General features: G+C 41.9%; 1 protein-coding gene across 2 annotated transcripts; it reads left to right on the top strand.

The window, feature by feature from the left end:
- The first annotated feature begins 5,366 nt into the window (after positions 1-5,366).
- LOC112216035 (calcium/calmodulin-dependent protein kinase type 1B-like) lies at positions 5,367-14,741 on the top strand. Of its 2 annotated transcripts, XM_024375634.2 has the most exons (13): positions 5,367-5,472; positions 5,789-5,936; positions 6,593-6,679; positions 6,996-7,127; positions 7,212-7,286; positions 7,398-7,536; positions 7,801-7,924; positions 8,027-8,102; positions 8,199-8,311; positions 8,529-8,607; positions 9,309-9,396; positions 10,905-11,007; positions 14,228-14,737. In XM_024375634.2, exons 3-12 carry the CDS (start codon positions 6,603-6,605, stop codon positions 11,004-11,006), a joined length of 1,005 nt encoding a protein of 334 aa, XP_024231402.1. In that variant the 5' UTR covers positions 5,367-5,472; positions 5,789-5,936; positions 6,593-6,602; the 3' UTR covers position 11,007; positions 14,228-14,737. The 2 variants fall into 2 exon arrangements, with proteins under 2 accessions (XP_024231402.1, XP_024231403.1); XM_024375635.2 differs by lacking the exons at positions 5,367-5,472; positions 10,905-11,007 and having other exon boundaries at positions 5,544-5,936; positions 14,228-14,741.
- Positions 14,742-27,598: the final 12,857 nt, after the last annotated feature.

The raw sequence follows: 27,598 nt of genomic DNA, 5'->3' as shown, positions 1-27,598 counted from the left end.
GTGGCTTTGGGAAAAGTCTCAATGTCCTTGAGTGGCCTAGCCAGAGCCCGGACTTGAACCAGATCTAACATCTCTGGAGAGACCTCAAAATAGCTGTGCAGGGACACTCCCCATCCAACCTGACAGAGCTTAAGAGGATCTGCAGAGAAGAATAGGAGAAACTCCCCAAATACAGGTGTGCCAATCACTGCCAAACGTGCTTCAAAAAGGACTGAGTAAATGGTCTGAATACTTATGTAAATGTGATATTTCAGTTCTTCAAACCAGTTTTTGCCGTGTCATTATGGGGTATTGTGTGTAGATTGATGAGGGGGGAAAAAACAATTGAATATATTTTAGAATAAGGCTGTAACAAAATGTGGAAAAGTCAAGGGGTCTGAATACTTTCCGAAGGCACTGTATACAGCACTTGTTCAGATAAGACTGACACAGAATACACATTTCACTGTGGCAATGTGCCTCTGGATAATGCACTTACTTTATGGTTACTTTGTCGGATGTTCTAAAATCATTTGGACTTACTCTGACTCTGGTCCTTGGAACTAGCCATGCTTGCCAGGTGGAACACATGTAACTGGTAGAGATTAATTTATAAAACGAAATAAAGAGTTTTCATCTTCAAGAGAAGATCAGCCAAGCATTTAAACTATGCAACCAAGCAGCTTTTAGTTCAAATATTGCTCATGATATAAATTGAAAATATTTAGCTACTAACAAAAGAAATACACTGTTTAACTGGTAGTACTTAGAAAATATTAGGGAAATATTAATACTATTGTTTCTTGTTCTTTTTACATTAAAGCACAGTTGATGATACAAACCTCTGTTGTGAATTATTTGCCTTTGTTGCTTACAATACAACACTAAAGCTGTCTTTACACTGCAGCTAAAATGGACCCAATTCAACAACAAAGTAATTCTCCTGTGACACAGTTCAATCTCCTTTAGAATGGTGTAAACAGCTAAAAACCACATGGAATCACATCTTTTCCGTTCTGATTTGGACCACATTCATATGTGCTACTATATCCAATACCTAGCCACGTGACCTGTATCTGGACACTCCAATCAGATTCTTTCAGTGCCCAAGTGATTTTTACTACACTCCATGCAACAGGTTAATTTTGTCACATTTGCATTGGTGGTAACCGTTGAAATGGACAGTGACAGCACGTACCAGCATAGCCTCTTCGCTCGGACGACCAATACATATTGGTCTCCCATCATTGAACACTATATCCTGGTACCCTGCAAAATATTTACCAGCTCTATGATTTACATGTTTCCGGGGAAAAAAATCCCATCACTGAATGCATATCTAGAATTAATCCGGAATGCCTTACCCGTCAGCATGGGTTATCCTTTTTACTTTACACCAGGGGTAAGCAACTAGATTCCGCTGCAAATCCATTTTTGTCAGAATGGATGGTCAGGGGGCCGAAACATGATTATAAATTATTTGTTGAATTCAAATTGACAACAAGTAAGCCCATTTTTATTTGAAAATAACAATCATTTTATACCTTCATTACATTGAGACACAATTACATATGTCTCTTTATTTGTGGGGATACTTGAGAACATATTTCTTAGTTTAAATACATTTTCCCGCTGAATTCCTGGTAGGTTAGTCTCATTGAAGCCAGCCGCACCAATGTGTCGGAGGAAACATAGTACAGCTGGCGACCAAAGTCAGCATGCATGCACCTGGCCCGCCACAAGGAATCGCTAGAACATGATGGGACGAGGACATTCTGGCCGGCCAAACCCTGCCTTAAACCGTTGCGCCACTCGGGAGGCCCATGGTGAAGTTCTAAATTACACTTTGGATGGTGTATCATTACAAGTCACTACATAAATACAGTTGCCAGAGAGGAAGGAAACCGCTCAGGGATTTCACAATGAGGCCAACGGTGATTTTAAAACCATAATGGCTGTGATAGAGAAATGAGGCTGAATCAACATTGTAGTTACTCCACAATACTAACTTAATTGACAGAATGAAAAGGAAGCCTGTACAGAATAAAAATATTCCTAAACATGCATCCTGTTTGCAACAGGGCACTAAAGTAATACTGCAAAAAAATTGGCAAAGCAATTCATTTTTGGTCCTGAATACAAAGTGTTATGCTTGGGGCAAATCCAATACAACACATTACTGAGTACCGCTGTCCATATTTTCAAGCATAGTGGTTGCTGCATCGTGTTATGGTTATACTTGTAATCGTTAAAGGACTGTGGAGTTTTTCAGGATAAAAAAAGAAATGTAATGGAGCCAACCACAGGCAAAATCCTAGAGGATCCTAAAACACAAGGCCAAATCTACACTGTAGTTGCTTTCCAAGAAGTCAGTGAATGTTACTGAGTGGCTGAGCTACAGTTTTGACTAAAATCGACTTGAAAATCTATGGTAAGATTTGAAAATGGCTGTCTAACAATGATCACCAACCAATTTGACAGAGCTGGAAGACTTTTTCAAAGAATAATGTACAATCCAGGTGTGCAAAGCTCTTAGATAATTACCCAGAAAAGCTGACAGCTGTAATCACTGCCAAATGTGATTCTAACATGTATTGACTCAGGGTTGTGAATACTACTTCGATAAATTTGCTAAACATTCAAAAAACATGTTTTCACTGTCCTTATGGGGTATTGTGCATTGATGGGTGACAAGATAATATATTGAATCAATTTTGAATTCAGGCTTTAACATAACAAAATGTGGAGGAAGTCAAGGGGTATGAATACTATTGAAGACACTGAGGTTGATCATTGGCGTTAGTCTGCTGGACAATATAAGTACGCGAATGAGATCTGTCTCAGTATGGCCTTATAAATAAAAATGTACCAATGACTTAGTCTCCGAAGTGCTATGGAAGGCCAGTTAACTAGTGTGATTAGTCCACTTGCTGAAGGGTATTCCACATGTGTAATTACTCAGGATCTACTTCATGTTTTTGCAAACTTATGTTTTGTAATTACACATTTCAAAGTCACCTGTGCATTACCATGTTAATAACTCCAAACAAAGTGTGACATTGTTACATGTAACTACAAGGGAAAGTATAATAAAAAACCCAGCTAGCTATGTTGTTGATATGTGTATCCTAATAGACTAAGGTAACAACCCTTAAACAAGGCACACCTTGCCATGTTATAACCTGTCCCAAAGGATACATTGAATCAAATGTTATGTTACTACGATGCTGTTGCAAAGGATACACTTGTAATGATAATGTCAAATCAAATTTGATTTGTCACATACACATGGTTAGCAGATGTTAATGCGAGTGTAGCGAAATGCTTGTGCTTGTAGTTCCGACAATGCAGTAATAACCAACGAGTAATCTAACCTAACAATTCCACAACAACTACAAGTGTAAAGGGATGAAGAATATGTACATCAAAATACATGATGAGTGATGATACAGAACGCCATAGGCAAGATGCAGTAGATGGTATCGAGTACAGTATATACATATGAGATGAGTAATGTACGGTATGTAAACATATAAAAGTGGCATTATTTAAAGTGGCTGGTGGTACATTATAATGTATCTACCCAGGATCAAGCAATTTGATGCTAAGTGAAACATGTATTTTTAATTGCTATGTATTTACAGTGTAACAGCATTTGCAGACAGTAGACTAACCAAGAGAAATAAGGACACAGGAGAACATTAGTATAACCATGGAAAGAAGGTGTTCCCAAACTTACAATTCCCCATTTCAGACTCATACCCCGGGTTGGGTAGTAACGGATTGCATGTAACAGGGATACCTATGGACAGGGTGGTGGGTGATGCCCAGGGAGAGGCGTGATGGCGTGGCACTGTGTGGAGGTCTGGACTTGGGCTGTGGAGCAACAGTGGAGGTCAGGTGGAAGTAACCTGGACTCCCAGGCCAAGGGAGAGGGCATGTTCCCTGAGCAGGGAGTATCGGCCAGGAGGACAGTGGGACAGTGGACTCTCTTAATGGTCGGCACGCCATTAAATCTAAAGAGGAAACCGATACCTTTGCATCCTGAATGAAGGATCTACGAAGTGGTGTGGTGGGACACAAAGGTATTAAAGGTGGCGTCAATTCGGAATTTCTGAAATTAATCCATGAATTGAATTTGAATTGGCCACACCCCAAAGGAAACATCATTTTAATTTAAGGAAGTAGAATTGAATTAAAAGCAATTCAAACCAATTCAACTGAGACATTAAAGTCTCATTAATATTGACATTGCATTGGATTGTTCCGTTTCATACTGCAGGTTTTGAGCTAATGCATTCTGAGAAATGTATTTATGTTTCTGATATTTAAAACATTAAAGGAAGGATCAATTATTATAGACAACACACATGTAATTATTTAAAATTGTTTTAGGAGAATGAGTTTTAAAAATGACATGTTTCAACCATATGCTACATGGCATTGGTAGCCATACATGATGTCAAAATAAACATTTGTATAGTGATAAATAAACCATTTGAATTTCATTTAATTAAATTATACTTCCTTTAATTCAAATTCAATTCAAATTATTTTTTCTGTTGGATGTGGCCAATTCAAATTCAATTCAAATTCAATAATTGAATTGCATTTAAAGAGCAATTCGCAACTCAATTCAGAACTGACCCCAACCATGGAGTGTATCAGCAGCTGGGCAGATTATGTTTGGACGTCAGATGACAAACGTCATCAGGAACAATAGCGCCCTCTGGCGGAATTTGGCCTGAGTCCAATGTGTAATGAGAGGGTTTTTTGCAATAAATTAAGGCCTATTTTTTTAAATATATATATATATACTAGGGAATTTGGCTACAGGAGCAGTAGAAATCTATGAATGGAATCTTGGGGGAACCTGTCTGCAAATCAAGGTGTCTTTTAGTACCAGTTTAACTGATTGTGCAACAGTGAAGAGTTTACAGATGCTTTCTCAAAAGTTCAACTGGAAACATTAAGACATCATATGTATTCAGACAATGTTTCTCTCTAGTGGCTAAAATGTCCAAAAATCCCAGAAAGATGATTTTGTAATAGTATTCACATTTACATCAGCAGTATTGGATGGCACAATAACAACAATATCAACATGCTTAAAATGTGGACAGTTATCACTTAGGACAGTTTGAATTCTACACTGCAGTTAAAAGTTTGAAATTACTGTGTCTAACAGCAGATTATAGATTACAATAGAGAGTGTAATAATATTCATATTAGTAATGAGTATATATTTTGATTTCAGATGGAATAGGTAGAGTAATTAAGCCCAATTATTTGTTTTTATTTTTGTTCCGAAGCATGATTTTGTCCTCAGGGTAAATGCATCTTCCTCTGTTTTGCAGCTCTGCTATGAAAGGCATGCAGAATGTGGGATAGACTGTTCTTCTGGCCGAGAGGATTGTTTGAGTTCTTTGTGCCAGATGGATTGGATAGATGAGATTCACTGGATAACCCTGTGCCCATAGAAGGATAGTGCAGGTTGGTGTTGCAGAGACAAAAGCCAGGTTACATAATGTAAATACGGGGCCTGTGGTGTTCCTTTCACAGGCTTAGACAACCTGCAAGTAAACCGGTGCACATGGCTTTCTCCTTGATCAAATTGTAAACAGTGCTACCAAACGCAATGTACCAGATGCAGAGAAATGTACTATTCACTGTATGTTCTACTGAGTAGTTCCTCTTGACAGTAAGCTGTTACACATGGCTTGTTTTCTTGAAGCTGATGCGTTGAGTAACTGTGAGAGGCAGTTTTCATCTTTGCTTTCTCCATCCGCTTTTCTCTTTGTACTGTTAGTGTGTGGGTGGAGTGGACAAGGTTGCTTCAGGAAAAAAGTGTGATTTTCAATGAATGCTCATAGAGGACAGTGGTGACGAAGGTACAGAGAGAAGAACTGTGAAGAACGCTAACAGTCAGGATTATTCTCCGCCACTGCAATCAACAGGTAAACTGGCATCCTATTATTTTTCGCCACATATAACCAAACAGCACACTTGTTTTATGTTATATATACTTTACAGGCAGATTAAAGTTGATTTGAATAGTCATGTCCTATTTAGACTAGGAGGTTAGATTTGACCAAGTCATCCTGCCGTGCTATTTGGAGTTAATACAATAGGTTATAAACACATGTATGTTATAGGCTTGAACGCTATCAAAATATATATTTAAAATGAGCCTGAGGCTGCAAAGTTGAATTCTGCATTTAACATTTTGGTTACACTGTTGGAAAAATATAATAGTGAAGTCCTTGTACAGACGTATTTGGCATGGAACATGACCATTCGATGGAAAGTGACGTAAACTTCAGAAACCTTCAAAGCAGTATAAAGATTATTCAGATTACTTCCTGACCTATTTTATGGTGGCTATTTAATTTGACCACCGTTTAAAAGTCACACACATTAGAATATAAATAAAGGCTACTCTTAACCTAATACTAAAGATGTGCAGACCCTAGAGTTATTTCTTGCCAGATAACTAACCAGTGTAATTGGATTGGGTGAATAACCTTATCGCTTTTCCTTTGAATTGTGAATGAGTTATTTCTGCTCAAATAAAGGAGACATTACGTTTTTCTATTTTCCCCATTGCATAAAGCCTATTGAAGATGCCTCTGGGGAAGGAATTCAGGAAGAAAGCAGAGGACATCACAGCAGTGTATGATCTGAGAGAGAAGCTAGGAGAGTGAGTGTCTGTTATATTTTTGCCACATAGGATTAGATCTACATGCCGTTTCCACACAGATATAAGGCTCTTTACTTGGTGTGAGAGCCATACAATTCTGTGAGAGCCATTACCTTGATGCCTTGATGCTTACTGAAATCCTGGCACATTCTTCCCATTATGAACTATTACAATTCTCTAGCAGAGGCCCCTGGAGTTGTCAGAGGGGGAAGCCATCCCAATTCATCGGGTGACTGAATAATTATCATCCCAAAATAAAGCAATGAGAACGAAAGCCTGTATGAATGGTTACTAATATGACGTGGGTGTGTTTCAGGGGATCATTCTCTGAGGTGCGCGTGGCTCAGCACCGCCGCACCCTGAAACTTGTAGCAGTCAAGTGTATCCGCAAGAGGGCGCTAAAGGGCAAAGAAGCCATGTTGGAGAATGAGATAGCAGTGCTACGCAGGTTAGTGTCACATCTGCACTTTTAGCTAATACAAAATAGACAAGAAATCAATGCTTCAGAGTGTATCCATTGTTTCCCCTTCAGAATCAACCATCCCAACATTGTGGCATTGGAGGAGACCTTCGAGACATCTACAAAGCTTTATCTGGTTATGACTCTGTGGGTGGTGGGATTTTAATTTAGATACCCTGAAATGATCTAATCCAAGATGAATTGTTGATTATTTTGTTGCTTATATTTTACAATGCAATTGATGGCTTGTTACCACAGTGTTACAGGAGGCGAGTTGCTGGACCGTATTCTGGAGAAGGGGAGTTACACTGAGAGGGATGCCAGCCGTGTCATACAACAGCTTCTGGAGGCAGTCCAATACCTCCACCAGCTGGGCATCGTGCACAGGGACCTGAAGGTACAACTGTCTACTAGCTGTTAGAAAAACACTTAACCTCACTATAAACAGCATCGTAGGATTACTGTTATATGTCCCCCAGGTATATCAACATAAAAGAGAATAGAATGTATCTGAGAGTTCACAGGTTAAGGTAGATGGTCAATGTGCTGAATGATCAACACTCTCATGTGATTTTCTCATTGTTTGGTACAAGTGTTCAAGTGATTGATAGATGCAGCTTAATTGTCAATTATTTTAGGCCTTCTATTATTATCATTCCAGCCTGAGAACCTACTGTATCAGACTCCGTCGGAAGATTCCAAGATTGTCATCAGTGACTTTGGCCTGTCCAAGATGGAGGAGCAGGGGATGCTCACCACAGCATGTGGAACCCCTGCGTATGTCGGTGGGGATCCCCAAATACATAGATCACTTCTGAACCCTCATCATGTAAAATTAAAGCAGTTTGAGCCTCATACATTAACCTTCTCTTTCATTGTATGTGCAGCACCAGAGCTTCTGCAGCAGAAATCATATGGCAAAGAAGTGGATCTATGGGCTCTGGGGGTGATCACCTATATACTGTGAGTGTATGGAAATGGTTCATTCCTCACAGTTGACTTAATACAGGCAAATGAAAAGTTATGTTGTGCTAAAAGGATTTCTTTTTGACGTTCCAGACTCTGTGGCTACCCTCCGTTTTATGACGAGAGTGAGTCACATATGTACAGGCAGATCATGAAGGCTGAATATGAGTTTGACTCCCCGTATTGGGATGAAATCTCTAATTCAGGTAAAGTATGACCTTGGTCTATGAGAGATCCTTTTAGCTAGCCTGTATTAGTTCATCACATCACATCTCACACCTATTTGTCACGCAACGTTATCACTGTCTCGGCAATAAAGTCTTGTTTTTCTTTCTTTCAACGTGCTTTTAATTGAACTTTCTTTTGTCTTGAAATTGTATGTCCTCCTGAATGCTGCTTCTCTCTCCACATTTTTCCGTTCAGCAAAAGATTTCATTCCGCACATGTTGCAGAAAGAACCAGAGGAGAGGTACAATTGTGAGCAGGCCTTGAAGCATCTTTGGTGAGTTTAAAAAAAGATTAGTAGCTTTGTGTGTATTCTTTTCTATAACATGTTTAGTAAACATTCTCAGTACTATCAGTGTGCATGTATTTGGTCAGTTGAAGTAAAGAATGAGATGTTCTATACAATACAATGAATGGGTACTTTGATATTTAGGGATATTTTCAAGTTTTTCTATACTTCTATAGCCTATCGTAATGTCCATGGCAGTTGAGTTTTAAACATAGATCACTTTAATCCAAACATACAATAGATTCTTTCTGCTCAAAATATAATAATTTTCTTGATCTATATTGATTGCATATCACTTTATGTTCCCTCTAGAATTTCGATGAAAAGCCTCCGTAGGTCTGTCACTATATCACATGTAGTATACGGTACACATAGCATCCCACTGGGTACAGATGTCAGTTCAATGTCTAGTTTTGATTTACATTTGGTTGAGGTGTGGTTGTCAGCTAACGTGAAATCAACAAAACATCACCATGTCATTGGATTTAGGTTAAAAGTTGGTTACTTTTTTCAAATCCAATCAGTTTTCCATGCTGATTCAATGTCATAACACAGAATTTTGGTTGTTGAAATGATGTGGAAACAACTTTGATTCAACCAGTTTTTGCATAGCGGGCTAATGACTCCAAAGTTATGTGATAATGGTATTGATGGCTTGTTGATTGGTGCTGTGTGTGTTGTTGAATCAGGATATCAGGAGGAGCCGCTCTGGAGAAGAACATTCATGGATCAGTCAGTAAGCAGATCCAGAAGAACTTTGCTAAGAGTCAGTGGAAGGTAAGATTAGTCCTGCCTGGGCACTGTTTAAAATGTCCAAATCATCTTCCACAATACAATATCTCCCATAAAACTAGAATCTAGACATATGCCCAGTTACATTGACTATGTAAATCAATTCTTCTGTGTGCAGGAATGCACTACACTCTTAGAAACAAGAGTGCAGTTAGAGTACAATATTGTTCCCTAGGGAACAAAAATATCAAAATACACAATGTGCCTTCAGAGGTACACATAATGATCTCACATGGTACCTCTTAGTACATTTTAGGGTACATATGTGGATAAAGAGCCTGGTGGTACATTTTTGTACCCAATATTCTGAATATAAATCTACACTAATTATACTCTCGTTCTCCAAAAAAGGGGTACGATGTGAAGATACATTTCTGTTTCCCAGGATACCAACAGCTTTGTCACTGGGTTGGTACCCTAAAAGGCCACATTTGTACCATAATCATTATCATATTTGCCAGCATAGTCTATTCCTTTTGAATAGTTTGTAATATCTTTGTTTTTGCGTATACATTCATTGATTGATTAATCTTATGCTACATAAAGATAAATAACATACATTTTTCAAAACGAATCCAATCAGTTAGTTAGATTTTTTGCACCTGTTATTGTAATGTTTGTTCCAGTTTAAATGGCGTAATGTTTATGATTTGATTTCACCTTCATTTAACAAGTTCTCATTTACAACTGCGACCTGGCCAAGATAAAGCAAAGCAGTGTGACAAAATCAACAACACAGGATTACACATGGGATAAACAAACGTACAGCCAATAATACAAGAGAAAAATGTTCCTAACTCTGGCAGTCATAAAGAATGCATGTTGCGGGTGAATAAACATTCCAGCTGTTGGATATCCAAAATCTGTCTGGATTCTTATCGGAATTCTATATCACTTTGCAAGCCAGCATAATGTGACTTGTAGGTAGGATTGCAAAATTCTGGTAATGTTCCCAAATTTCGCAGGTTTTCCAGAAATCACAGTTGGAAAATTCATGGCAAACAGAGGGAATAAGCAAGAAATTATTCAACCAGGATTTCTAGTTAGCGGAATATTGCAACCCTACTTGCAGGCCTGGTGTGGCCTGTAAACCATGAGTTTTCTAATGAGATATGTAATGTATTGTCATAAAGAGATTAATTTTAATGACAACATACACCTAGGAACTCACTTGGTGAAAGCCACGGGACTGAAAATGAACAAATTCAACAACCATTTCACTAACAAATACAGTCATGGGTGGTAACGCTACAATTTCCTCAACAAAGCAAGCCACACTGGGAAATTATATTGGATACGTGGCTCTGCCTGTTCTTTCAGTTAGTTCTTTTTGAGTGGAAGTGTTGTACCAGTTTAAGTAGTCTATGGTAGAGGTACGTTTTTGTCAATCACTAGGAACATATGACTATGTCACTGTGGTACACTGTGGTATAATGGCAAAATGTACCTTTTCTAAAAGCACACTTTTGTACCTGTGGACTATATGTTTTCAGAGGGCGTTCAATGCCACAATGGTGGTGCGGCACCTCAGTAAGAAGAATCTAGTAGTAGAGGAGGAGTCTAAGGATAAGGCAAAGACCAAGGCTACACTGTAAGGTGAGGGATGAAATAATAATGGCACCGGAGAAGAAGGCCAACGTTTTACATGTCCCCAACCGATTGTGTTTTTTGGTTGGTTTATTTGCATTTTTTGTAACTTATGTTTTTACTTATTTTGTACATAATGTTGCCGCTACCGCCTCTTATGACCGAAAATAACTTCTGGTAATCAGGACTGCGATTACTCACCACGGACTGGCAGAATCCTTTTTTTCCTTTAAAGAGTCTGATGTGCCTGATGAGAACGATATATTGCTTTCTCGGGAACAGGCCCAGATCCCTATGATTTGCGTGAAGAGGAGGTGGAGAAAAAGGGGCCAGAGGTCGAGATGCCTTCTGATAATTCGTAGGCGATCGAATAAACCTCCACTTCCTTCCATTCTGCTAGCAAACGTGCAATCTTTGGAGAATAAAATAGATGACCTACGCGCAAGATTAAACTACCAATGGGACATTAAAAACTGTAATATCTTATGCTTCACGGAGTCGTGGCTGAACAACGACACTATCAACACGCAGCTGGCTGGTTATACGATGTACCGGCAGGACAGAACAGCAGTGTCTGGTAAGATAAGGGGCGGCTGACTATGTATTTTTGTATAACAGTTGGTTCATGATATCTAAGGAAGTCTCGAGCTATTGCTCGCTTGAGGTAGAGTATCTCATGATAAGCTGTAGACCACACTATCTACCTAGACAGTTTTCATCAGTATTTTTCGTAGCTGTTTACATACCACCACAGTCAGAGTCTGGCACTAAGACAACATTGAATGAGCTGTTTTCCGCCATAAGCAAACAAGAAAACGCAGCGCTCCTAGTAGCCGGGGACTTTAATGCAGGGAAACTTAAATCCGTTTTACCAAATTTCTATCAGCATGTTAAATGTGCAACCAAAGGGAAAAAAACTCTGGACCACCTTTACTCCATACACAGAGACACATACAAAGCTCTCCCTCGCGTTTCATTTGGCAAATCTGACCATAATTCTATCCTCCTGATTCCTACAAGCAAACATTAAAGCAGGAAGCACCAGTAACTAGATCAATAAAAATGTGGTCAGATAAAGCAGATGCTGCTACAGGACTGTTTTGCTAGCACAGACTGGAATATGTTCAGGGATTCCTCCGATGGCATTGGAGTACACCACATCAGTCATTGGCTTAATCAATAAGTGCATCGATGACGTTGTCCCCACAGTAACTGTACGTACATACCCCAACCAGAAGCCATGGATTACAGGCAACATCCGCACTAAAGGCTAGAGCTGCCGCTTTCAAGGAGCGGGACTCTAGCCCGGAAGCTTATAAGAACTCCCGCTATGCCCTCCGACGAACCATCAAACAGGTAAAGTGTCAATACAGGACTAAGATTGAGTCGTACTACACCGGCTCTGATGCTCGTTGGATGTGGCAGGGCTTGCAAACCATTACAGACTACATAGGGAAGCACAGCCGAGAGCTGCCCAGTGACACGAGCCTACCAGACGAGCTAAACTACTTCTATGCTTGCTTCGAGGCAAATGGCACTAAAACATGCATGAGAGCACCAGCTGTTCCCGGAAGACTGTGTGATCACGCTTTCCGGAGCTTAAACAGGTCAACATTCACAAGGCCACAGGGCCAGATGGATTACCAGGACGTGTACTACGAGCATGCGCTGACCAACTGGCAAGTGTCTTCACTGATATTTTCAACCTCTCCCTGTCCGAGTCTGTAATGCCAACATGTTTTAAGCAGACCACCATAGTGTCTGTGCCTAAGAACACTAAGGAAATCTGCCTAAATGACTAACCCACAGCACACTAGTTTGTAGCCATGAAGTGCTTTGAAAGGCTGGTCATGGCTCACATCAACACCATTCCAGAAACCCTAGACCCACTCCAATTTGCATACAGCCCCAACAGATCCACAGATGATGCCTCCATTCTCATCGACGAGGCTGCAGTGGAGCAGGTTGAGAGTTTCAAGTTCCTTGGTGTCCACATCACCAACAAACTAACATGGTCCAAGCACACCAAGACATTCGTGAAGAGGGCACGACAAAACCTATTCCCCCTCAGGAGACTGAACAGATTTGGCATGGGTCTTCAGATCCTCAAAAGGTTCTACAGCTGCACCATCGCGAGCATCCTGACTGGTTGCATCGCTGCCTGGTATGACAACTGCTCGGCCTCCGACCGCAAGGCACTACAGAGGGTAGTGCGAACGGCCAAGTACATCACTGGGGCCAAGCTCCCTGCCATCCAGGACCTCTATACCAGGCGGTGTCAGAGGAAGACCCTAAAAATTGTCAAAGACTCCAGCCACCCTAGTCATAGAATGTTCCCTCTGCTACTGCACGGCAAGCGGTACCGGAGCGCCAAGTCTAGGTCCAGGAGGCTTCTAAACAGCCTCTACCCCCAAGCCATAAGACTCCTGAACACCTAATCAAATGGCTACCCAGACGATTTGCATTGCCCCCCCTCACCCTCTTTTACACTGTTGTTACTTTCTGTTGTTATAATCTATGCATAGTCACTTTAATAACTCTACCCACATGTGCATATTACCTCAATTATCAATTGCCCTCGCATATTGACTCTGTACCTGTCACACCCTGACCATAGTTTGCTTTGTATGTTTCTATGTTTTGTTTGGTCAGGGTGTGTTCTGAGTGGGCATTCTATGTTGTGTCTAGTTTGTCTGTTTCTGTGTTTGGCCTGATATGGTTCTCAATCAGAGGCAGGTGTTAGTCATTGTCTCTGATTGGGAACCATATTTAGGTAGCCTGTTTGGTGTTGGGTTTTGTGGGTGATTGTTCCTGTCTCTGTGTTTGCACCAGATAGGGCTGTTTAGGTTTTATCATGGTTATTGTTTTGTTAGTCTATTCATGTATAGTTTTCTTTATTAAAGAACCATGAATAGAAACCACGCTGCATTTTGGTCCGCCTCTCCTTCACCACAAGAAAACCGTTACAGTACCTGTACCCCCCTGTATATACTGTAGTCTCCCTATTGTTATTTTACTGCTGCTCTTTAATTACTTGTTTAATTACTTATTTCAACTGCATTGTTGGTTAAGGGCTTATAAGTAAGCATTTCACTGTAAGGTTTGCACCTATTGTATTCGGCACGTGACTAATTTGATTGGCATAAATAGCTCAGTATCACAATCCTGCAGCTAACAGACATTGGTCACAGTAGCTACAGTAACCTGTGTTTGTTTTCTCTTGGTTTAGGTTGTGACCTTTAATCCATGGGTAGAAGAGAATTTGCCCAGAAGAATCCTGTGACAGACCAGTCAGAGTGGTCATTTCGGCTCTCAAGCGTCTCTATATGTGATAAAAAACGAATACAGTGTGAAACTTTCTTGCTGCCAGCAGAGAGCACTCTTAATCAAGCTTAAGTTCTGTTTTTTGTTGTTTGTCATCTAAACATTGCTCAGACTCTGGTTGGGCCCCATACACTTCAGCAATAAGACTCATTTGACTCATCAAGTGTAATTCTGTTGATAAATCCATATAGGCCTAGTATCTGACCATGCATGGATGTAAACATGTTTTCTTGAATGTTATTAAGTCTCTATAGACCCTTGTCTTCTTCAACAATAAAAATGTTAGAAAACACTATTTTTTTTACTCCTAGTTTGATCTATGATCATCCTCTTGTTGAGTTTGACACAGTTATTCTTGATTGTCTTGGGAAGAATAAGACCAAATGAAATTGACTAAATCTGCAGCATTGAAAATGACGAACTCCAAATTAAAGGTTCAATTGCAGCTGTTTTTTTTTTTATCTCAATAGCAAATAATTTCCGATTAACAATTAAGTACCTTACTGTGATTGTTTCAATTAAAATGGTCAAAAATAAAACAAAAATAGCTTCTTAGCAAAGAGCAATTTCTCAAGCAGGAATTTTGCTAGGACTGTCTGGGAGTAGTCTAAGTGGGGAGGGGGAAACTGAAAACTAGCTATTATTGGCAGAGAAGTTTGGAATTCTCGCTCTTATTGGTCTATTAACAAATTTACCACCTGGTGATGTCACCAGGCAGGCCAAAACTCCATCCCACTGAAATTTCAGGCGGTCTTTTCAAACAGCTCTTACACTAAAAGGGAATTATCATACTTTTCACAATTTCACAGTATTATTCCAACCTCATAGTGTGGAAATGTATATAAAATATGTTTTTTTGACTGCACTGGGCCTTTAAAGCAACAATGTGGGATAGGGGCAGAATACATATTGCCTTTGACAGGAGAAACAAACCATGCTTACCCTAAACTAATGAGACAGCTCCTAGAAAGCACTCCGCTGTATGTGTGTGAGAGAGAGGCAGCCATATTTGTCCTAGTGACCTAAGAACCCATAATATCTTACATTTGGGTCAGAATGCATCAGAGTGCTCTTGAACATGGAGCAGTTCTCTTTTCATTAGAACAATGCCTGGAAAGAGTTTTAAAGGGGAATTTCACCCTGGCTCTGCCACAGAATATAGTCAGTACTATACTAACAACATTACGTTTTTATCATAAATGTCACAATTATCCAAACCACAATCTAAAACTAGCACATTTTCATTTCACTGCTAGAATGGTGAAGTTGCAAATACCTGTGTATTCGTCTGCTCATAGCGAACCACAAAGTCCGGCATTCAAAGTGAATGCTGAAACCGCTCGCTAGGTAGAGGGGCCATGCCCACAAACGTGAATAATGATGTTGTTTACTTCGAACAACCAGCACACAGAAATCCCAGAACTTTTCTAGGCAAGATTGTTTTGAAAACATTTGTTTTTCAGTGTTTGTCATCATGCTCATGTTGTGTTCTGTGCCTGGCTGTGCTAATTACAAACAAGTGTGAAAATCTTTCACCATTTTACCTACCAGAGATTCCCCCCGATTCTGTCAGTGGCTTGCGACTATCAAGAATGATGCAGTGACCAGAGATAATCTGAGGGAATTTCAGGCTGAACTAATTGGGAATACATTTCGATGACAGCTGAGAAGTGATGTGATACCATCTATTTTTTTACCCTTCACAACAAAACAGAAGCTTCTCAATTAGAGGTAACCTAACGTTAGCTAGCCTCTTAGACTGATCCAATGAACCATTGCATATACGTTCAAAATGTTGTGTCAAGACTGCCCAAAAGTGCATAATTGGTTTATTAATACATGATTGTGTATTCTCCTCCAACAATAGCAGGGCATTCTTTCACTGTAATAGCTACTGTTAATTGGACAGTACAGTTAGATTAACAAGAATTTAAGCTTTCTGCCCATATCAGATATGTCTATGTCCTGGGAAATGTTCATGTTACTTACAACCTCTTGCTAATGATATATATAGATATATATACATAGTAGGTGTTCTAAAAGTAAAAGCAATGAGTGGGTGTTCTAGTAGGTGGTTTTTCTTTATTTGTACTATTTTCTACATTGTAGAATAATAGTGAGACATCAAAACTATGAAATAACACATTTGGAATCATGTAGTAACTAAAAATATTTTATATTTGAGATTCTTCTAATAGCCACCCTTTGCCTTGATGACAACTTTGCACACGCTTGGCTTTCTCTCAACCAGCTTCACCTGGAATGCTTTTCCAACAGTCTTGAAGGAGTTCCCACATATGCTGAGCAGTTGTTGGCTGCTTTTCCTCCACTCTGCGGTCCGACTCATTCCAAACCATCTCAATTTGGTTGAGGTCAGGGGATTATGGAGGCCAGGTCATCTGATGCAGCACTCCATCACTCCCCTTATTGGTAAAATAGCCCTTACAGAGCCTGGAGGTGTGTTGGGTCATTGTCCTGTTGAAAAACAAATGATAGTCCCACTAAGCCCAAACCAGATGGGATGGCGTATTGCTGCAGAATGCTGTGGTAGCCATGTTGGTTAAGTGTGCCTTGAATTCTAAATAAATCACAGATAGTGTCACCAGCAAAGCACCCCCACACCATAACACCTCCTCCTCCATGCTTTACAGTGGGAAATACACATGCGGAGATCATCCATTCACCCACACAGCGTCTCACAAAGACGGAGGTTGGTACCAAAAATCTCCAATTTGGACTCCAGACCAAAGGACAGATTTCCACCGGTCTAATGGCCATTGCTCGTGTTTCTTGGCCCAAGAAAGTCTCTTCTTATTATTGGTGTCCTTTAGTAGTGGTTTCTTTTCAGCAATTCCGACCATGAAGTCCTGATTCACACAGTCTCCTCTGAACAGTTGATGTTGAGTTGTGTCTGTGACTTGAACTCTGTGAAGCATTTATTTGGTCTGCAATTTCTGAGGCTGGTAACTCTAATGAACTTATCCTCGGCAGCAAAGGTAACTCTGGATCTTCCATTCCTGTGGCAGTCCTCATGAGAGCCAGTTTCCTCATAGCGCTTGATGGTTTTTGCAAGTGCACTTGAAGAAACTTCCAAAGTTCTTGAAATGTTCCGTATTGACTAACCTTCCCCAGCTAGCACAGTGGATCTAGGCCTATTCCGGCTCGAGAGTCGGGGAACTCGGCTGAGAGTTAGACTCGGCCGACATCATAATTTAACTTTAGTTTATTTGGTAAATATTTTCTTAACTCTTCTTGAACTGCACTGTTGGCTAAGAGCTTGTAAGTAAGCATTTCACGGTAAGGTCTACACTTGTTGTGTTCGGCGCATGTGACAAATAAAGTTTGATTTGATTTGACACGCGCAGGCAAAGGAATTCTGTTCCTGTGTCTAAAATCCACTCCAGGAAGATGACCAGGTGCCACACGATATTGTATGTAAGACTAAAAACAAATAAAATAATACTCTATTGTACAGTTTGTACAACAGTTGAACCGTGCCAGCATCACATCAATGTTAGGGTAGACTAGTTGAACATGCATACATGTGCACAGGCACAGAGATTGGATTTACAACCATGTCTAGCCTAATAGAAAGAAATATTGTATAACCCTCAACCTTTGCACAGCCACCAAACCGTACAAATGAGCCTAGGTAGGTAGGCAGACAGTATCTACCTACAGCCATGTCTATCAGACATGTTTAAGCACATATTTTTTATCCTAGGTGGCTGGTTGTAGCGTTGTAGCTCGCTGTTAAGTAGTTAGCCATATCGACATATTTTACAATCGAGATACAAAATATCTCAGATTGTAAAACCTCTTCTATTTTTTTTGTCATAGATATGGCTACCGGTTGTTGTTAAACTAACTATCTACCTAGCTAGCTACATTGCTAGCTAAATTAGCAAACTTTTTTTTCCCATCCCACTGTAACACAGTATTACACTATATACAAAAGTATGTGGACACCCCTTCAAATATTTCTGCCACACCTGTTGTTGACAGGTGTATAAAATTGAGCACACAGCCATGCAATCTCGATAGACAAACATCGACAGTAGAATGGCCTTACTAAAGAGCTCAGAGACTTTCACGTGGCACCGTCATAGGATGCCACCTTTCCAACAAGTCAGTTCATCACATTTCTGCCCTGTCAGAGCTGCCCCGGTCAACTGTAAGTGTTGTTATTGTGAAGTGTAAACATCTATGAGGAAGAATGGCTCAGCCACAACCTGGTAGGACACAGAAGCTCACAGAACAGGAGCGCCAAGTGGTGAAGCGTGTATCGTGCAAAAATCGGTTGCAACACAAACTGCCTTTAGAAGCAGCATCAGCACAATAACTGTTTGTTGGGAGCTTCATCAATGGGTTTCCATGGCCGAGCAGCCACAAACAAGCCTAAGATCAACATGCGCAATGCCAAGATTTGGCTGGAGTGGTGTAAAGCTCGCCGCCATTGGACTCTGGAGCAGTGGAAGCGCGTTCTCTGGAGTGATGAATCATGCTTCACCATCTGGCAGTCCAACGGATTAACCCGAGTTTGGCGGATGCCAGGAGAATGCTACCTGCGCAATTGCATAGTTTGGTGGAGGAGGAATAATGGTCTGGGGCTGTTTTTCATAGTTCATGCTCGGCCCCTTAGTTCAAGTGAAGGGAAATCTTAACGCTACAGTATGCAATGACCTTCTAGATGATTCTGTGCTTCCAACTTTGTCACAACAGTTTGGGGAAGGCCCTTTGTTACATGACAATGCCCCAGTGCACAAAGCGAGGTCTATACAAAAGTGGTTTGTCGAGATCTGTGTAGAAGAACTTGACTGGCCTGCACAGAGCCCTGACCTCAACCCCATCGAAAACATTTGAGATGAATTGGAACGCCAACTGCGAGCCAGGCCTAATCACCCAACATCAGTGCCGACCTCACTAATGCTTGTGGCTGAATGGAAGTCCCCGCAGCAATGTTCCAACATCTAGTGTAAAGCCTTCCCAGAAGAGTGGAGGCTGTTATAGCAGCGAAGGAGGACCAAATCCATATTAATGCCCATGATTTTGGAATGAGATGTGATGAGCAGGTGTCTAAATACTTATGGTCATATAGTTTATGTTAGCCAGCAATTACACAATATGGGTTTCAGTAGATCATTTAAGTTAGCTAACTAGCCTGGTAGCATCCAGGAAAAATAAGTCAGCTAGGCACCGTATTTGTCATCTGCCCTCTTGATGCTGGCATCAGCTGTAGCTGAGCTTCTAATGTTAGCTGAATCCAACTCTTTGTTCGAATTTTCTTCTCTATTCCGGTTGAAATATGTATGGTTGAATGTCTCCATGTAGCTAATAGATGCTCCATCGTCGAATTCGTGCTGATGAGGGAAATCACTTGAAGCCATTGTATCTGGTCAGTTCTTTCAGTTTTGCCCAAAGGATTGTTAGTGTCTGCCTCCTTTTCAAAAGAACGTCTAATGGCTCTATCGAACAAGGACAACCATATCTACACCCACAAAAGCGTATAGAGTGATCCGTATATCATTGAGCCTTCGCAAAATGCCACAAAGCAGGGCTATACCAATACCCTCCTTCCCCCCACCCCCATCAATACACCTGTCACGGTCGTCCTCCTCTTAATCTGAAGAGGAGAGGCGAGAAGGATCGGAGGACCAAAATGCGGCATGATACGTGTTCATCATGAATTTTAATAAAGAAAACACTGAACACTGAAACACTATACAAAAACAGTAAACAAAATAACAACCGTGACGCTAATGCGAGCTGCGCTGAAACAATCCATCAACATAGACAATCACCCACAAACAAACAGTGCAACCCAGGCTACCTAAGTATGATTCTCAATCAGAGACAACTAATGACACCTGCCTCTGATTGAGAACCATACTAGGCCGAAACATAGAAATCCCCAAATCATAGAAAATCAAACATAGACTGCCCACCCAACTCACGCCCTGACCATACTAACTAAATACAAAACAAAGGAAATAAAGGTCAGAATGTGACAGTACCCCCCCCCCCCAAAGGTGCGGACTCCGGCCGCAAAACCTTGACCTATAGGGGAGGGTCTGGGTGGGCGTCTGTCCGCGGCGGCGGCTCTGGCGCGGGACGCGGACCCCACTTCACCATTGTCTTAGTCCGCCTTATTGTCCGCCTCCGTGGCTTTCTCACCATGGCCACCCTTCTCAATGACCCCACTGGACAGAGGGGCAGCTCGGGACAGAGGTGGGGCAGCTCGGGACAGAGGTGGGGCAGCTCGGGACAGAGAGGACAGAGGTGGGGCAGCTGCTCGGGACAGAGGTGGGGCAGCTGCTCGGGACAGAGGTGGGGCAGCTGCTCGGGACAGAGGTGGGGCAGCTGCTCGGGACAGAGGGACAGCTGCTCGGGACAGAGGGACAGCTCTGGGCAGAGGGGCTCCGGCAGCAGCGCCGGACAAGCGGGAGGCTCCGGCGGCAGCGCCGGACAGGCGGGAGGCTCCGGCGGCAGCGCCGGACAGGCGGGAGAGGCGGGAGGCTCCGGCGGCAGCGCCGGACAGGCGGGACCACCTGCAGGGAGGAGACAGAGACAGCCTGGTACGTGGGGCTGCCACAGGAGCCACCAGGCTGGGGAGACCTTCAGGAGGCTTGGTGTTAGGAGGAGGCACCTGAAGGACCGGGCTGTGGGGGAGCACTGGAGCGCAACCTTGGCACCACTTCCCCAGGCTGGACAACTACTCTAGCCCGGACCCTCCAGAGTGCAGGCACAGGTTGAACCGGGCTGTGGGTAAGCACGGGAGATCTAGTGCTTCCTACACACACCTCTCCCTTAGGCTCCATTCCCACATTTGCCCGGCATGAGCGGAGCGCAGGCAGAGGACGCACTGCACCCTCCCAGCGCCCCGGAGACACAGCACGCAGAGCCGGCGCAGGATACCCTGGACCAAATTGCGTACCGGCGACCAGACCCGCTGAGCAGGCACCATACGCCCTGGCTCGATGCCCACACTCGCATGGCACTTTCGGGGGGCTGCCCTATAGCGCACCGGGCTATGGGCACGTACTGGCGACACCGTGCGCTTAACCGCATAACACGGTGCCTGACCAGTAATTCGCTGCTTATAATAAGCACGAGGAGTGAGCTCAGGTCTGCTACCTGGCTTAGTACCACACCTCGTCTGCCCCCCCCCAAAAAAAATTGGGGGGGGGCTGCCTCTCGTACCTGTCGCACTGCCGTGCTGCCTCCTCATATCGCCGCCGCTCAGCTTCCGCTGCCTCCAGCTCTGCTTTGGGGCGGCGATATTCCCCAGCCTGTGCCCAGGGTCCCTCTCCGTTCAGTATCTCCTCCCATGTCCAGGAGTCCTGTGATGCTGGCCGCTGTTGTTGCTGCTGCTGCTGTCGCTGCTGTCTTTTACCACGCCGCTTGGTCCTTGGTTGGTGGGTGATTCTGTCACGGTCATCCTCCTCTTCATCTGAAGAGGAGAGGCGAGAAGGATCGGAGGACCAAAATGCAGCGTGATACGTGTTCATCATGAATTTTAATAAAGAAAACACTGAACACTGAAACACTATACAAAAACAGTAAACAAAATAACAACCGTGAAGCTAATGCGAGCTGCGCTGAAACAATCCATCAACATAGACAATCACCCACAAACAAACAGTGCAACCCAGGCTACCTAAGTATGATTCTCAATCAGAGACAACTAATGACACCTGCCTCTGATTGAGAACCATACTAGGCCGAAACATAGAAATCCCCAAATCATAGAAAATCAAACATAGACTGCCCACCCAACTCACGCCCTGACCATACTAACTAAATACAAAACAAAGGAAATAAAGGTCAGAACGTGACAACACCGGAAGACGTCATAGGGTGTGTCATTCAACACGCGAAGCCCTGACCTGCCTTCCTCCTGGGCAATTATGTGTGAAACACAGCTCACTGTCCTAGAAATGCCTCAGTTATGATGACAACAAGCCCAGATTCCCCCAGGGTGAAATTCCACTTTAAAGGGACAAATATAAGGCTGTGTAAAGCTCACTCCTCTCTGGTCTGTCTGGTGTTGCCCATATAAAACATCAATGGGCAAAAAGCAATAAAGCAGCTCTTGCCTTTCCATCACCCTATGAAATCCTGGTTAGGAGCACTCATGTGGAAGCTATTTAGTGTGCACCAAAGCAATTATATATTAAACAATTTTAAATGGGCTGTAAAGGGCACTTTACTGTGTTGTCAAGATGTTCCAAGGCAGAGAAATTGAGGTAGAACCCTGATTGGGTACCACTGAAATCTCGCTGACCAATAACAGAGTAACTGTTGGAAAGATTATTTTAAATGTGCACACACTTCTGTATGAGAGCCATGGCTAATGCAGTGAATAAATAACTCATGGAGGAGGTTTTTAATCAACTGACATGGGAATGATGGAGATCTGGGATGGCAGGTCCTTGGGAACACAGGGTGACCTGGATTATAGTGCTGCTAACAAGGGAGAAGCCAGACGGGTAGCACCTCAACACATTATCCAGCCTGCATGGAATAGGTGTGAGGTCATGCCTGTGTGTGTGTGCGTGTGTGCGTGCGCGCATGCGTGCGTGTAGGCTGCACTATTTGAGACCCAACACAAGTCTATTTCCTACTAACATACTAACACCCATTTGTGTTGTTTAATAGAGATCATAGTGTTCAAAAGCCTACTGTGTAATCATTTTAAAATATGCAAATGACCCTAATGGTGTCACAGATACCTCGGGATGGAGATGTCCTCTCTGGCACACACACATGGATACATGTTAGCTATTGTAAGTTCCACACTGTTACCAGAACTGTGTTTACAGCTAATGTGGCTCATTTCCATAATGCAATCTGCCTCCCATCTGGTATAACTCATTTTAATTAAGACGGGTAATTCCCTCCCCCAAAATGCAGAGGCCTAATCATTAAAATATCCACGTTTTTGTTTGTTCTTGACGTTTGATGACAATGCCCAATGCGGCTTGGGTCAGGTAAGAGCCCAAACACCTGTCAGACGTCCGTCTCCCGGGCTGGTTCCACCTCCCAGCCTCCTCTCCTCTCCACACTGCTGCAGCCGACAGCCAGGCAGCCTTTTCAGACATGCAGCCCCTCCTCTTTCTCTCCAGCGCTTCACTGCCCACTTCTGTGGCCAGATGTTTGGGACGTTACAGAGACAGCAGAAGCATCCATTATTGCTTTTTACCATGTGAAAACAGTACTCTGTATGTGTGTAATTGTCCCACAAAAAAATCTAGACTGACACCATGTTGTTTTTCTACAGATCTCTCGTCCAGGTGGTCTCCTATGAGTTCTGGTACAGTAACAGTGAGTCGACAGGATCTGTTTCTTTCTCAGCCTACTGGAAGGACAAATTGGTTATTTACAGTAGCTCAGTGTTTTAGAACATGTGTTTGATTTCACATCCAACATGTCTGCTTGCACTCACACGTGTATCTCATTAGGTCGTCTAAACTTGTCTGTGTGTGTTTATTGCACACACAACCTATTGGATCCTGTTGGAATGTTGGATCCAATTACTGAATTTCATAGACAGATTTTTCCATGAGGAAATATCCAAACTCTCAAAAGAATTTATCAAAACAGACTGATCCTTCAGAAGAACTATTGATTTCCAATAGAAAACGCAAGTTGGTTGTCTTGCTTGGCATTTCACCACTCTTCCCTACCCTTCAGTCAGAGTCCTGCCAAACCTTTCCTCCCTTATCAGTGGCAAACAGAACCCTCTGTTTGGCAAATCCGTGGCAGTTCAAATTGGGGCTAATGTCTTCCTCTTTGTGTGAGAGGCCGATCACATCACATGGATAAAGCGATTATGGAAATCCTGCCGTGGTGTAAAAATCAGCTTTCAGGGACCAGGGAAGGCAGTTGACATTGAGTCAAGAGAGAAGGAAGGGGCTGGGGAGTGTGGAGTATTTTATTGGAAACGCTGGGCTGTTCCATAATGATACAAGTTTTTTTGTAGACAGACAGTCTTCCAGTATTGATATTGATCTGTCACCTTGTCTGGATTTCACGTTCATCAGCAAAAAGATTGTTCTTGATGAACCAGGGTACATAACATTTTGGCCAACATTTTGGCCAGGTTCCCTCAAGTCCCCGGACATTAGACAGAATAAGCCTCTGATAAAGACAGGTGGTTCATCACTGTCTCAGGAACGACGACCATTATTGATAAAGTGTATTAGAATTAAGTTTGATTTAGCTAAACCGGTATTCATGAGCAATCTACATCATTATCTAATATTTCAGACTCAGATTTCAGACAGGCAAGGGTGATGATGAATTCAATTTTATCCCAATTAGTCAGGGTTTTGGGCCATGGCATGGCAGTGGGAGAGATTAGGAATGTAATTTCAGAGAGCAAGCCAGTGTGTCTGGGCATGACACTGGTGTAGTGAGGAGATAAATAGGACTCTGGTGGGTGGTGTGCTGTATGAATGCCCTCTGGACTTATTATAGAGACATTACTCCAAGGTACTGTTCGGGGCATTTATTTCACTCTCATAAGTGTAATAAGGATTTAAGAGTGAGGTTATAAGCACTTATAAGCAGTTTTAACAACTGATGCCCTTATTATGTCAAAGCTATGCCAGTAATGCCACTTATATTTCATAATTGTAGTTATGCCATATGTTTAAAGCTTCCATCATGGGCTATGCGAAATGCAATACATCTCATAAACTGTTTTACAGATTTAAACATGGCTATTTCTGATCGGTTTATACGTTTGTAGATTTAAATTTGGTGGATAGTTTTCTCTGTTAAGGCATGGTTGCATTGGGTCATTTTTCAGGTTATTCATAGGGACATATTATGTGATGTGCTATTTTGGGTTTTTATTTGGATTTAAAATGTAGTTCTATGACCATGTTAGACATCTTTGAGCTATAATGCAAAAGTTGACCAAGGTGTAACAGTTTGCCTAACTTTGCACTTTGAATGATGTTTTGTTCCCCACACTACAGATGGTACTGTCTGTATGCTCTTTGTGTGTTCCCCAAGGTCACCATTACAAGAGTTCATAGAACAGTAGCTATTTGTGATCACATACGCTATCGTTCAAAAGTTTGGGGTCACTTAAAAATGTCCTTATTTTTGAAAGAAAAGCTATTTTTTGGCCATTAAAATAATATAAAATTGTTTAGAAATATAGTGTAGACATTGTTAATGTTGAAAATTACTATTGTAGCTGGAAATTGCTGATTTTTATGGAATATCTACATAGGCGTACAGAGGCCCATTATCAGCAACTATCACTCCTGTGTTCCAATGGAATGTTGTGTTAGCTAATCCAAATTTATCATTTTATCATCCTTTTGCAATTATGTTAGCAAAGCTGAAAACTGTTGTCCTGATTAAAGAAGCAATAAAACTGTCCTTCTTTAGACTAGTTGAGTATCTGGAGCATCAGCATTTGAGGGTTCAATTACAGGCTCAAAATGGCCAGAAACAAAGAACTTTCTTCTGAAACTCATGCGTCTATTCTTGTTTTAAGAAATGAAGGCTATTCCATGCGAGAAAATGCCAGGAAACTGAAGATCTCATACAAACGCTGTGTACTACTCCCGTCACAGAACAGCGCAAACTGGCTCAAACCAGAATAGAAAGAAGAGTGGCATGCCCCAGTGCACAACTGAGCAAGAGGACAAGTACATTAGAGTGTCTAGTTTGAGAAACAGACGCCTCACAAGTCCTCAACTGGCAGCTTCATTAAATAGTACCCACAAACACCAGTTTCATCATCAATAGTGAAGAGGCAACTCTGGGATGCTGGCCTTCTAGGCAGAGTTCCTCTGTCCAGTTTCTGTATTCTTTTGCCCATCTTAATCTTTTCTTTTTATTGGCCAGTCTGAGAGATGTATTTTTCTTTGCAATTCTGCCTGGAAAGCCAGCATCCTGGAATCGCCTCATCACTATTGACGATGAAACTGGTGTTTTGTGGGTACTATTTAATGACGCTGCCAGTTGAGGACTTGTGAAACGTCTGTTTCTCAAAGTAGACACTCTATTGTCCTCTTGCTCAGTTGTGCACCGGGGCCTCCTACTCCTCTTTCTATTCTGGTTAGAGCCAGTTTGTGCTGTTCTGTGAAGGGAGTAATACATAGCATTGTACGAGATCTTCAGTTCCTTGGCAATTTCTCGCATGGAATAACCTTCATTTCTCAGAATAAGAATAGACTGATGAGTTTCAGAAGAAAGTTCTTTGTTTCTGGCCATTTTGAGTCTGTAATCAAACCCACAAATGCTGATGTTCCAGATACTCAACTAGTCTAAAGAAGGCCAGTTTTATTGCTTCTTTAATCAGAGCAACAGTTTTCAGCTGTGCTAACATAATTGCAAAAGGGTTTTCTAATGATCAATTAGCCTTTTAAAATGATACACTTGGATTAGCTAACACAACGTGCCATTTGAACACAGGAGTGATGGTTGCTGATAATGGGCCTCTGTATGCCTATGTAGATATTCCATAAAAAAACTGCCATTTCCAGCTACAATAGTGATTTACAACATTAACAATGTCTACACTGTATTTCTGATCAATTTGATGTTATTTTAATGGCCAAAAAATGTGCTTTTCTTTCAATAACAAGGACATTTCTAAGTGACCCCAAACTTTTGAACGGTAGTGCACATTTGGATATTCTTCCCCTAAATCCCTTAGAAAACTCAGAACCAGTGTATCCTGCCTGAGCAACAACACACATCAAGAATCTATAGTCATGCATACTGTACTTACATTTTCCCTATTCAGGCAAATTAAGTGAGTATTAGGGCTTTCAAGAGAACCAGAATGAATTGCATTTTCAAATCAGTGTGTAGATGACAAAAATTAACCACATAAAATATGAGAAGAGAGAAAGAGGGCGCTACTAACTGCAACGTGCAGCCTGCTTGGAAGAAATGTGAAACCATGACCTATTCAAATGGATAATTTGCAAAGATCTGTCATGTCTTGATGGAAATGCTAAGCACATTCATTTAAGACCCCTTCATTTTTTCTGTGCGGTTTAAAAAAGAGGCAGAGGAGTGAACAGGGGATTTGCCATAGCCAGGGATTAGATGAGGGGAAGTCTTTGACGGATTCAATTATTACTGAAAGTTTGTGAAGGAAAAGGGGAGGGACATCAAAGAGTGCAGGCGATTAACTCACTGCTAACTCTGAGGCGGGCGCAGGCTAATCTTAAAGGTGACACCATACATCTTGTTGGCTCTTGAATCCCAATCTGGGCATGTGAGGGCTGAGCCTGTTGGTTAA

The sequence above is a fragment of the Oncorhynchus tshawytscha genome, linkage group LG16 (assembly GCF_018296145.1).
Source record: "Oncorhynchus tshawytscha isolate Ot180627B linkage group LG16, Otsh_v2.0, whole genome shotgun sequence".
In the NCBI taxonomy this organism is placed as follows: Eukaryota; Metazoa; Chordata; class Actinopteri; order Salmoniformes; family Salmonidae; genus Oncorhynchus; species Oncorhynchus tshawytscha.
Note: the sequence above shows the minus strand (reverse complement) of the source record. Positions and strands in the feature narration are given on the sequence as shown.

Bases quoted from the DNA above. Each gene is read 5' to 3' on its own strand.
- LOC112216035 (XM_024375634.2), top strand. From the start codon at position 6,603: ATGCCTCTGGGGAAGGAATTCAGGAAGAAAGCAGAGGACATCACAGCA. The intron at 7,537-7,800 runs GTACAACTGTCT...TTATCATTCCAG, and splicing joins TCGTGCACAGGGACCTGAAG to CCTGAGAACCTACTGTATCA. The intron at 8,312-8,528 runs GTAAAGTATGAC...TTTTCCGTTCAG, and splicing joins GGATGAAATCTCTAATTCAG to CAAAAGATTTCATTCCGCAC.